The sequence below is a fragment of the Oryzias melastigma genome, linkage group LG7 (assembly GCF_002922805.2).
Source record: "Oryzias melastigma strain HK-1 linkage group LG7, ASM292280v2, whole genome shotgun sequence".
In the NCBI taxonomy this organism is placed as follows: Eukaryota; Metazoa; Chordata; class Actinopteri; order Beloniformes; family Adrianichthyidae; genus Oryzias; species Oryzias melastigma.
The window spans coordinates 7,196,189-7,209,321 of NC_050518.1; the positions used below are offsets into that span (position 1 = coordinate 7,196,189).

Here is a 13,133-nt window from a genome sequence, read left to right on the forward strand (position 1 = left end):
TATTTTCCGGACTATAAGTCGCGGTTTTTTTCATAGATTGAATGTCCCTGCGACTTATACTCCAGTGCGACTTATATACGAATTTTTAATGATGAGATATGGACCGTAAGTCTAGAGTGCCCACTTATGGTGATCTATGCAATCACTTTATTTACTTTAGTTATTCAGACGTGACACAGAGGACGAAGAATTTAAGGGATTTAGTGATATGGAGTGAGATTGCGTGCAATTAATTACAGTAAAGGTACAAAGTTGATGAGTTCTTGAGGCTATAGTTAAATAAAACTGTTATGTTATATAAATGCTACACCTTTTCGTTTTTTTCATGATGCTAATATGTGAATATGTGTTGACACATATTCAGCCTGTTTTCTATTCACTTATGAATGTTATAACTTACTTTCCAGGATGATGTAATATCGCTTTTTTCAACCAGTTTGTAAAATAAATTACTTGAAAAAAATGCGACTTATACTCCAGTGCGACTTATGTATGGTTTTTTCTTCTTCATTATGCATTTTTTGGCCCCTGCGACTTATACTCCGGTGCGACTTATAGTCCGAAAAATACGGTAATCATTTTTTGAAAAATAAACCCAGATGTCGTCAGGCTCGTCGCCATGTCTGGGTTCATCAGATAAACCAAATTCATACATCACCACTAAATCCTACTCAAAGGTCAAAGTTAGTAAAAATTAAACCTGATTCATCTGGTAGTGCACATGCAATGGCCAGACATTTTGTACATGGAGCCTAAAGAGTATCACAAAAACTTGAGTAGCTACCCACAAGCACAAAAATTTAAAAACATGAAAGCCCGATATGTCTGTCTATGCACGCGTAAATAGATTTTTCATTGGGTGTGGCCCATAGACAGTACATAGAGAGCTGGACTGGTCATTCCCTCCTCCCTTGCATTCCAAACAGGAAGTACCCACTGATACCATAAAGCTAAATTCCCATAGACTTCTACAGGAAAATAAATAACTATTGCTCACTCATTCTGTTTGTTAGAATAACCTTTCTTGTTCTGGTATCTCTATTTGACATGTTCTTGCTAAACCTAGTTTTTTTCATGACATATGTTCTTTTTTGCAAGTTATTCAAGTTATAAACTGGCCAATCAGATGCCTCAATAAGAGCATGTGGTGCCCGCCGGCCCCACCTCAAATGTTCTAAGCATTTGATTGACAGATTCTCCCCAAGCCCACTTTCAGTGGAAGGGGTGTGGCTTTCCAACAAACTCACTCTTGATTGGCGAGACTGGTTGCCATAGAAATTATGACTCTGACCGACTCGGACTAATCACAACTAACATCATCTGGTCCCAAAATTAAAAAAGCTGTACCACAAAAAAAGGGCCACTGAATTTACTTCATTTTGTTAGAATGGAGGTAAGGCCTTTTCTATTGGTGAGATCACAGCCTTGTTTAGTCTATCTCTATTTATGTTAGTGATGTGGCCAAATTCGATTAGATTCACAAGAGCCTGGATCGATTTGATTGAGATTTTTTTATTGATTCTTTTGATTCTTCAATTCAATTTTGAGTTTAAACATTTAGACACATTTGTTTAGAAATACATTAATAACCTACTACATGTTTTAAATATTTTTATAATAATCTGATACAGTTAACACACTGTAAAATGCATCGGTGAAATAATGAGATTGTTAATATCATACAGTGTTGCATGGTTTTTAAGAAGGAGAAACTAACAAAAATGTTCAGATCATTAACATTTTAAACATTGTTCTGCCTCTCCTGGAGGGCGTTTTAGTTTGGCCATTAGGTGGCGATCGTGCTATAGACGTACACCTTAATCCAGAAGAAGAAGAAAGTATGAGCAAAAAACAGTTGTAGACCACAAATGGTTACTTTAAAAAATATTTATTTTTAAGAGTTTGCAAAATTCATATCTGTGAGTAAATAAAGATGTTAACTTAGTTAGCAATGTTTGCTTACATCGACTGAGTGTTAGCATTAGCCATCCTATGGGAAATTCCATTAAATGTTAGCATCAAGCTAGCAGACTTTAGTTATATGTGCAAAATTGATTTACATTTTTTTTTATGAATCATTTTTTTATCTGTCAATCTTAAATTGATTCAAATCGATTAATTCATTTTATCAACCAATCCCTGCTTAAAAGGTTTTTGCAGTGTGTGTAAATTGTGTTTGCTAAACAGGGACACAGTCAAAACTCACTTTGAATTCTGCCAAAGTAATCAATATTTTATTAATCATCAATTAAGGCAATTCATTACATAGCATTTCACAAACCACAGTAAGAGGACAACATCGGGTCCAACGCTTGGTTTGGAAATTATTCAGCATGCAAGTCAGAGACCAAGAGAGGTATGTTAACAACCTGGGATAAAACAGGAGCAATACGAACCCATACAGTTTGTGTCTCATAGGAACAGAATGGAAAGAAATGCAGAGATGCAACATGCTCAAGGTGGCAGTTCACTCCAAATTCCATCCTACCTAACACTGAAGCATGTGGCAGATGCACTAATCTGGGGAAATCAAACTACCCGACCTCTGCTGTTTTGGCACAAACATGCACATACCGGTAGTCTATAGAGGCTAAAGATAAACAGCTGAACACATGTCGGCCCTGAACATTCTCCAAACGTATGTACATATTTAGAGTTCAGGCTCATTTGAAAACAAATTCATTTCCACTAGAAAAAAATAAACCATTCTGCTGCTAAAAAATACAAATTATTCTCCTGTTTTTGCAATTGCATAAGATTCATTATGAGTCCACAAAAATGTTTTTGTCTCCCGATGAAGATGTAGCTAACAAAAAAAATCTAAGAGACAAATTAAATCATTGTCATAACCTTAGAAGAGTAGGTGGTAAAAGATGTTTTAACTGTTTTGGAATTGAATCTTTATCATTGTGTTCCTCTCTTTCTATCTATCAGATTTAGCTTTTCTAAATTTCAGAACTGAAATTAAAGGGTAAGATGATACTGAATGGAAAAAAGTAAATGTTGGCATCTATTTAGAATAAAATTCTCTATTCTCTGCTGACAGAAAAACAAAAATTGTCCTTCAAAACAAAAATGTGTTTGTTGATGGCAATTCTAACAACAAAAAAGTCAAAAATTGTTCTGAATGTTGAGTACTTTTGGACTGATTCTCTACGGAACTATTGGAGTCACTCAACTCTAAAACATTTGCATAAACACATTTGATGGACGTGTAAAAATGCATCTAAAAAACAAAAAAATAATCAACTCATAAAACTCTTTGAATCAAAATAATCAAACAATCCACAGATAGAAAATTCATAGAAATAAAATAATGAAAACTTCAAATGTTAACTCTATCCTGGAGACAATGTAAACAACCGCAGCTGAATTGTAAACAAGTCTTGACTTTATATATTTTTCAAAAAGGCTTCGTGACACTTTGAGCTGTCATCATTTGAAAAAGCGTAGGTGAATGTTTGTGTTTATAAAAAAGTTTGGTGGTGCAGACCGACAACTGCAGAAAATCTGGAGACACAAGCGTAATTTAGACGATGAGACCTGCAAACTGAATTTGGATATGTTTCAATACATTAGGCACAGCTGGATTGAGAATTGAGTGGCTTGAAAGAGAGAAGCTTGTGATAATAATGTTTGTTGAGTTGAGATGACATAAGATGCTCCTTTACAAATAAAGAAATCAACTATTGTGCAACAATAACTGTAAAACAATAAAACAATAATCATAATTCCAGTGAGTCCAACAGATTTCAAGTCAGTTACAAACGGATGTTTTTACTGTACAATGAATTCAGGATCTGATCGATAAAAAATAAATAAAAACAGAAAAAGCAATAAATTATTATGTATGTGTATATTTAAAAAAAAAGTAGTGTAGTGCATAATTTGGTGACTGTTTTATCCCAGTTTACATTAAATAAACAACTAAATAGGTAAATAAGCATATACAGATAAATTGTTATAAAAAAAAGTTATCATTCAAATTTAGACCAAAAACTGTTTTATTTAGTATTTAAAATTAAAGATTTTATAATGAATAATATTACTTTTATTTTAGTAAATTGTACAAGTTTACAAATGGATAAATAATAAAATAAATAAATATAAACAAACAAGAAGGAAAGAAATAAAGAAAGAACCTAAGAAAAATGAGCGTTTAAATCATGTATGCGTCTCTTACAAACTCAATCTACCTCCCGCTTTTTTTTCTTTAAATGGAACAAAACAATTTTCTAATAATTAAATATTATGTAAACAACTTTTTTTTTCTAATTTCAGAGAAGTACAATCATTCCTATCAAATAGCTTTAGCATATTTTGCGTAAACATTTCTTCCTGATTAAAAAAGTGAGTTAAAGCCATGGTGAACTAGTCCAGATTTTTCATTTTGGTTGGGCTTTTTAAAAAATGTGGTTTTGAGTTCATGAACTCTGTGCTTTATTATTTCATTTTTTTTGGACAGTGATTAGTGCATTTTGTTTTTATAAATACTAAAAATGCTAATAAGAAATGGCACGCACCTACACTGCAGCTTGCACTCAAATGTTTCTATGAGTGAAAATGAGTTTGTTGGACGGTTCAGTCACATGCTCGTATATTACACTTATTATTAAAGTAGAAATGGGGATGGTTTGCACATGTCACAAAATATAAGATGTAAAACTACCAGGATATGACTTTCTAAATTAACTAGTATGCACAAAATGTTCTAGTTAAACAAAAAGATGCAACAAATCATACAGACTGCAACATCCTAATATATTTACGCCTTCAATCAGGCCTTCCTCCACTGCTTTACTTGCTATCCATTACATCTCTGACAGTTCAGAGAGCAATCTCCGTCCGTTTAATCTCTTCTCTGAGCTAAAATACTCTACATCATCCGGTTCCACAACAGCAGTCAGTCTGTCTGTCACTTCCAACCCAAATGGATCCTTTCTGGATCAGCCAGAACTCACTTCGACGATGGGCAGAGCTTCCTTTTGCCCTTCAAAGAACAGACGTAGCTTCCTGTGAATCTGGATCCAAAGCTTGGTGGCGATGGGACTCAGAGGGGGGTGGTCTCGGGGTTGTTGCAGGAGGAGTACGGTGGAGGGACGGGGTTGGGTTTAATGGCTCTGCTCTTCATGTAGGAGATCAGCTGGTCGGGGATCTCGGCCAGAACGTCTTTTGCCAGCCGTGCCATGCTCAGCACGTGGTTACCTGTGCGGTCCATGTAGTCTCTGAACGGTACAAACTGTTACAACACACGAAATAAATGAATCATTCTATTTGAATTATGCATGGAGCTTTTGCTCTTTAAGTCACTGGTCTGTGAGGCGTCAATACTGATCTGTGTTTCACTCAGTTGTGGGTTTTTGTCTTCTTTGTCACACAGTATAAACACTTCACCACTGTGTCCACACAGACCAGTGACTAACCCAACAAACTCATATTATCACAGATTTTATCACATTAAAATGTTTTAAAATAGTTTGAGCTTAGACGTGTTAAAATTGGCTAAAAAATGTCCAAACAGCATTTAATCATCATCATGACAACATAATTACATTTTTGGTTTGTTTCTTTTCTTTGTCAGCAGAAAGCTGCACGTTTTCTCTTTAAATAAGTAAATGAAAAAAAAAAGTCTAAAATCTTGTGTTCCTCAGTAAAAATGTGAGTAAATGCTGGATAGAAGCTGAATTTTAAAAAAAGTTGTAGTCTAAAATATTGTATTACTTATTTTTAAAAAAATGAGAGTAAATGTTGGTTAATAGATGAAAACAAAACTATTTTTGTCTAAAATTTGTGTTCCTCAAAAAAATGTGAGTGAATATGAGATAAAAGCTGAATTATTAAACATTTTATCTAAAATCTCGTGTTCCTCAACAAAAATGTGAGTAAATGTGGGATAGAAGCTGAATAAAAAAAACACAACTTTTTGTCTTAATTCTCGTGTTACTCAGTAAAAGTGTTATTAAACTTGCAATAAAAGCTGAATAAGACAAGAACATTTCTAAAATCTTGTGTTACTCAATAACCCGAGTAAATATGGGATAAAAGCTGAATATAAATGTAGATTCTAAATGATGAAACATTTAAAAGAAGATTCCATCTTTTTTACATAAACACTCAAGTCAATTATAGACTAAGAAAAAGGATATAAAAAGAAAAAACTTCATATTTGATAAATGCATGCAGTTCCTGTCATGAAAATGTGCACTGGGCTTTGATAGTACATGTAAAGTCAAGGAGCCTGATGGACCAAAGAGGATATTTGTAACGTATTGGACCTTTGGGGAATGCGTGTGCTGTTTTAGTCTCATGATGAAGGGATGTGAGAAGAAAGTCTCACCTGTACGATGTCTCTCTCTGCTAACTTTCCCCGTGAGGAAATTCTGACGTCGTCCCCATCCAGTTCAACCATTGCTAAGGTGGAAAAAATATAGATATTTTTATGAAATAAAGTTTTCCTTTGTATCTCATTTGTACAAAGGGAAATTTCTGGTTATTCAAAACATTAAAACATTGAATTAATTAATACAAACATTGACAGTCCCACTCCAAACATGTTTTGATCAATGGCCTTTTAACAACCACTATAGTGTTTTTATAGTGTTACTATACTGTTGTTAGCCTAATATAAAATAAACTTGTGTCATTTTCTAGGACATAGTTTACTACTAGACTACTACAAGCTTTTGAGAACTGCAGTTCTTTGTATGCTCCTTATTCACAACAATTTAAATAAATAAATACTCAGAAATGCTATGTTAAGATTATTTTTCTTTAAATGTGTTCAGAAAAAATTCACAGGAAAATGTCAAAAGCACCAAATACATGTAGGTCTTCGAAGTGTTTAAATGTTTTAAAAAGTTCATAAAAAACAGAAAAAGAAGGGCTACACACTATTGATATTTATGAAAAAATTGTCTTGTTCTCTCACCATCAAACTCAGCTTGGCCAACGCCAACAATGATGATCGACATGGGAAGTTTAGCTGCCTGTCAACGCGAAAGAAAGACAACAGTCAGTCCAAGTTTCAGTCTTCTTCTTAAACATCTGCTGTTTTTCTTCAAAGTAAATTCTCTGTGCACGGTTATCATTAGCCTGCCAGAACCGTTCTCCAGAGAACACGAACAAACAGCAACAAAAAGAAATGCTGCCGTCAGCTGAGAGGTTTTGTTGAAGAAGCCTGCATGTTGCAAAAGTCTTTATCTAACCGCTAAGCACAGTCGACGTGTTTGCAGGCCTTTGCCAGCTTGTCAGTGACTTTACAGAACACTTTAGTGTTAACTCTGAATTTTTTGGTGGGTTTTATCTTGTAATGTATTAAATATGGCATACATAAATTCTTTTTGAACAGAAAATAAGTTGCAGTGGATGAGAAGATGCGAGACAAAAAGCAAAGATTTTCATATATATATATATATATATATATATATAAAATCAAAGTCAAAGGAAAACTTTTTTGAGAAACAAAGTGATCCATAAGAACATTGATTTTTCACCCCCTCAAACTCAAAAATATTCCTACAAAGAGTTTTATTTATTTATTTTATGTGCAGAAGAAAGTGACATGCGTTCCACGATCCACGTTAAACACACAACATTTAACAGAAATCCAACAAATATCCTTCAGTGTTTAATCACGTAGTCATAGCTCCTGCATGCAGAGAGGTTTTAAACCACATTAATCAAGAGGTCTGCCTGTTAAGCAAATATCATATCTGCACGTGAAAGTTTAATAAAGATCCTCTTCTGAATGGTTGAAGATGATCCTACGCAGCATGAATTCCGATGGCTGCACTCGTGCAGAATGTGAGAGCTCTGGCATGAATGAATGATATGGGCTGGGGTTGAAATGCATTTACAGGGTAAAAGTAGGTCAGCTTTGCTGGAAAAACCTCCCGTGGGTAAAAAAAACCCGTCACGGATAGGAGTAAATAGAAAAGGACCATCCCCTTTGTAGTCTCATCAATTTCCCTTCCACCATCTTTTCTCCAAATTTATCTTTCCCTCCCCTTCATTCATTCCTTGAGGCGTCTCACAAAAAGAAAAATACACTTTGCTTTTTACCCATTTTCCAGCTTACTAGATCACAAACACATTCAGCACCCATAATTGCCAGAACAGATTTGGCTTTCAGAGCTGAATTATTCAGTCTACACCATTTGTTACTTTGCGTGTCCTGTAAAGTGGCTCAGGGGAGAAGACTCCATCATCTGCGCGAACTCGTACTCTCACCCTCAGAACATGAAGCCACAGTACCACTGGAGACGAGCCGACTCTACACATCCCAAAACCAAACACATTCAGCTTGTTTTTCATCTGATGGATCAGAACAATCAGATTAACATGACACCTCACACGCTTTTCCCAAGCAAAAGTGATTAAAATGTAGACGTGTGGTTGTGGGTGATGCAACACAAAATACATGCTTTGCTTGGAAAAAGAAAACACAGCGGTGTTGGCTTCCCAATTTCTGTTACTGTTGATCACTCTAATGCTACATTCGTATCAGCCATGTGTTGGCCGTTCAAGAAAGTGATGAACCCAGGTTCTTGAACGTCCGTTAAGCATACGGTGTATTGCGTCATGCAATACTAGCGCATGTATCTACAACTGGAAGAGGCTTTGGTACGACTCAAGCATTTCAGTCCTTGTCTGTAAAGCACTTCATGATTCTTTCTGGGAAAAGTGTGTTATGTCCTACTGCTGCGCTGCGGCACATTTTCAAGATGCCCCGCCCTTCTGCTCTCCTGGCAGGTGGGGCAAATTATCTTAATTTGCCAGGTCCTCAAGATAGAGAAGGCCTCACCAAGGCAGGCAGGGAGCAGATCAGCAGATGGGGCAGCATTTGGGGTTTTACTTTGAGTTTTGGTGGTTTGTTTCGTTATTTTTTTTCCCCTCTTTGTCCTCAGCAGTCTTACATTGTTGGGTTTTGTTATTGTAGTTTGGGGTTGGACCTTGGTAGTCTTGGTTTGCAGGCTTTGTTTGTTCGTTTGTTTGTTTTCTTTAGGTAGATTTTGGTTGGTAGCCATTAGCAGGGAGCTGCTGGCTAATACGATCAACATGGCTGGGTCAGCGGTCTCCCTGACTTACTTTATGTTTGGCTAAGGTTCCATTTCCCTTTGGTTTGTCTTTTTGTTTGATCCAGCGCACTAATTATTTCATTTTTGTTCTTTCATTTTAGGACACAGGATTTCTGTTATTTAATTAACTGTGTTCCTTTTATTCCTCTTGGTGTCCAGTTTTTGTTATTGTCACCGTTACATTCTGGATCCTACATATGTTCATTGACATCGCGTTTTGCACATGGAGCCCAAAAACTGACTTAAAATCTTTCATAATTCAAGTCGTAAACAGCCATATACACAAGTTTACATCAAGTTTTCATTGGAACTGGTTCCATAGACGCATGTTGCTGAGGCTGGTATGAATGTAGCATTGTGGTGGTTAGGTTACAACGTTTTTATGATCGGTTTATCAAAAGTATGAGAACTCTGTTGATGTTTTTGCGACAAAGATTGAGGCTATTCTGTGATAATAAAATTAGCTTTAACATTTTCTTTGTGTCAATAATATTTTTTTCTCAATTAATATAAATATACATAGAAAAGTTAGACCCTCGTTAACTATCATAAACATAGGTGTGAGAAATTTGTCGTCTGAATTTCACCCCCCCCCCGGTATGTGTGTGGAGGAGGTGAGCTGCAGACACAGCTGCGCTTGGGAACCATTTGATGATTTAAACTTCCCAATCCAACCTCTTAATCCTGAATGTCAAGTAGGGAGGTATTGGGCCCCATTTTTACAGTCTTTGATATGAAACAAAGGGGGATTTGAACTCGCAACCTTCCAGTCTCAGGGTGGACACTCTACCACAGGGCCACAGAGGTGGTTCCATTTAAAATATGGGAACAGATTTAAAACCTAAAGGTGACATAAACTAGCCTGTAAAGATGACACCTCTTAATAAATGCAGAACTTAACAGGCTAGTTTTCATCAAACGGTGAATTTTCTTTTTACATTTCAAACCTCTTATTAAATCATGCTTAATCATGTCTATGATGAACTGACTTTGGTAAGAAGAAAACATTCCCAGGTCATTTGACTTTGTGATCAATACCTTCTTTTTGGATTAAAAGAAATATACAAAACCAGTAAAAATACCCAAATATTTGAACATTCTGCAGATCATACAGGTGAGTCTGACCAAGGACATCCTGTGTGTTCAAGGAGCTGCAAATTGCAAACATAATCGAATAGCCAGAAACAAATTGATTTATGGTTTGGCCTTTTAGGTCAAAGAGATATCCACTTTTATTATTTAAAATCCAAAAATTAAATTTGGAGCTTAAAGGAAAGGAATGAAATGGATAAGGCACAGAGGGTTTGACCCTGACATGAGATCTGGAAATATTAGTAAGCAAAGCTGGAGTTAAAATTAGTGATTTAAAATGAATGCAATACTATTAATTCGTTAAGAGATCTTTCTGAATTACAAGCTGATAAATGTAATATTTTTAAACAACTCTCTAAACACATGACAGCAACTAAAAGAGACGGAATAACTTGTTGCTTATGAGATATCCTTTTCTAGAGCAGAGACTGAAGGATTCAGTTGAGCAGACAGAGATGAAGAAGTCAGTTCCCAACGGCAGCAGAGAGCAGAGCAGCAGACAAGATCTTAAAAGGAAGGTGTGGCTGTTCAATTGGATTGATTAACAGTCGCAAATTCCCTTTAAACCCAGTCTGCTGGGGGTCAGAGCATTATTCTGCGGTGAAGATCTACCAGGTCCAAGACGAGGAAGCACAGAATGAAAGTCGCTCCAAGAGCTGCAGTTTTGCAGCATCCACAAGTAAAAAAAGATAAAACATACAAAGTAAAAAAACAATCAACCAAAACGTTTATTTTGAGCAACTTTAAGTTCTCAAATACTGAACAGACCATCAAAAAATGGAGGGTTGAGGAGTCTGGCAAGACAAGTGGAGCAGAAAACATCCTATAATTCCACAAATCTGCTCAAACACTCATTTTATAACCCTCAAAGCATGAGAGAGTCGAGGAGCCGCTGAAGAAAAAAAAAATGTAAAAAGTCCTCTGAAACACAGCAAAGAAAGGAGTTCAGTGATGTGCCGCAGCAGAACTCACATTCACTATGGCCTCCTTGGTCTGAGCCATGTCTGATATCACTCCGTCAGTGATGATGAGCAGGACAAAGTACTGAGATCCATCCTCCACTGCGGATGCATACCTGGGTGAAAGAAACCATCAGCCCAGAGCGGTTGAGGTGAAGGAGTTCATGTTAGAATAATTCAGCTGGAAAGGTTAAAAAGCCCATTCCACACAGAAAACTTAAATATCTAAAAGCGGCACCATTTCAAAAAAAAAAAAAACAGATTTCTATAAATGGATAATGTGAACATGTAGTAGTGGTGAAGTAACTAGTAGTAAAATATGCAGTATAGAACTTGGAATCTCAGGTCAGCCCAGAACCCCTTCAGCGACACTACAGTGAGTGCGGCCTAGTTTCTCCTGTCCATCGCCGGCTATGAATAATTCATGAGGCTGTTTATGCAAGTGCAGCTATTTCAGAACATTATAGATTGCCTCACACTTATTGGACCAGGCCTGATGAGGCACAACAAGGAAAAAAAAAAAAAAGGCGGATCGTCCAGGAAGTCAAGGACAGGTCATAGGTGAGCCTTTTGTTTTGCCCCCCAGCTGGATGGATTTGACGAAGAAGCTCCGACATTTTAATCAAAGAGCGCGCCCCATAGTGACAGCAGCAGGAGCTCTGAATGCAGCTGCGCAGATTAAAGAGGCATTTGTCTTCTTCACCTGCATGACAGTGACGGACGGAGGCCACACTCACTGGAAAGGTGGAGCCTCCACCAACGAGCCCATGGCTAATCCCTTTATTAGTCTGATTTTTAAAGTTACATTTAAATGAGTTTCCTCAAAAGTATTAGTTTATCTCTACTGTTGGACTCATTTCTGGTAATATGCTGTACTGCACTCACTGCTTAAATACACTCTTTGGACCTGGAGACAGTAATTTGTCAATATTTGCTCATTTAAAATGTACTCATTTGAGATTCCTAACACTCTTTTCTTTTAAATCTTACATTTTTGGTCTCTGTATTTGTACCTTCTTTTTTTATCTGCTCAAATAACCAGCTTTATCTCTCTACGGAGGATAGAAAATGATTGTTGCCCAAAACAATCAAAAAGCTAATAAAAATCCAATTTCAGCTGTGAAACTGACACTGAGAAAAGGCTTCTTTCTTCTTCCAGACACTAGCTCTACTTGCTCTGGCTGTGGTGTGTGTTTCATTAGCTGGAATATATTAGATCTTTTAAATATTTTTGCTCTATTGCTCTATATTTCCAGAATAAAATTAGTTTCTCTTCTCCCTTAGGTGGCGAGGTTGCGCTCAGAGGTCGCACCTCCCCAGGAAAGATGACTGACTGAGTGTAACATAACAGTTGTTTGTGTTTGTATACCTGGCCACATGGTTTACGACCGGAGCAAAGTTGGTGGGTCCGTACAGCTGAACTAACTTAAGGCTTTGATGGTAAGCTTCAAGGATCCCCTCCATACCGTTGCAGTACGGGTTCTCAACGTTCCCATTCTGAAAAACATGTACAACTTTTAAATACAATTCTGACACATCACAAAAATCACTTTTTTTGGCATGAGTGTTTTATTTTGAACGTGTTTCCATTTTTACCTAATTACTTGGAGAAAAAATTAATTAGGAGAAATAATTTGGAATTTGTCCACATTTTTATCATAAAGGACATGCTGGTTTGTAAAGGAGAACATCAATAAAAGCTTGTTTTATGTGAAAAAATACAAAAAAAGTTGTACAGAAAAAAACTTGCACAATCAATTGATACGTAATTTTAAAATAATAAATATCTAACGAAAAAAGCCTTACATTCCATTAATAAACACATGATAGTATTCCTTTTTAATCAAGAATAAAGTGTTTATAACAACACATAAGCTGCTTGCTAATGCGTAATTCTTAATACATTATTAATTAAATGTTACTCATGCTCAATTAATTTTTAACTAATGATTCACAGTGTAAGTGCTACTGGAATTTTTTTAAATTATATTGATTTTTTTTTCGA

At 36.1% G+C, this 13,133-nt stretch overlaps 1 protein-coding gene across 2 annotated transcripts in view; it reads right to left on the minus strand.

Annotated features, from left to right (window-relative positions):
* Positions 1 to 2,206: 2,206 nt before the first annotated feature.
* cpne5a (copine Va) overlaps positions 2,207 to 13,133 on the minus strand; it is a 91,431-nt gene continuing 80,504 nt past the window's right edge. For both annotated transcript variants that reach the window (XM_024292939.2, XM_024292937.2), the window contains 5 exons: positions 12,498 to 12,625; positions 11,142 to 11,244; positions 6,929 to 6,986; positions 6,338 to 6,411; positions 2,207 to 5,239 (listed from right to left, as the gene is read on the minus strand). In XM_024292939.2, the coding sequence (XP_024148707.1) occupies positions 5,051 to 5,239; positions 6,338 to 6,411; positions 6,929 to 6,986; positions 11,142 to 11,244; positions 12,498 to 12,625 (552 nt within the window). In that variant the 3' untranslated portion in view covers positions 2,207 to 5,050. The remainder of the gene's footprint in view (positions 5,240 to 6,337; positions 6,412 to 6,928; positions 6,987 to 11,141; positions 11,245 to 12,497; positions 12,626 to 13,133) is intronic.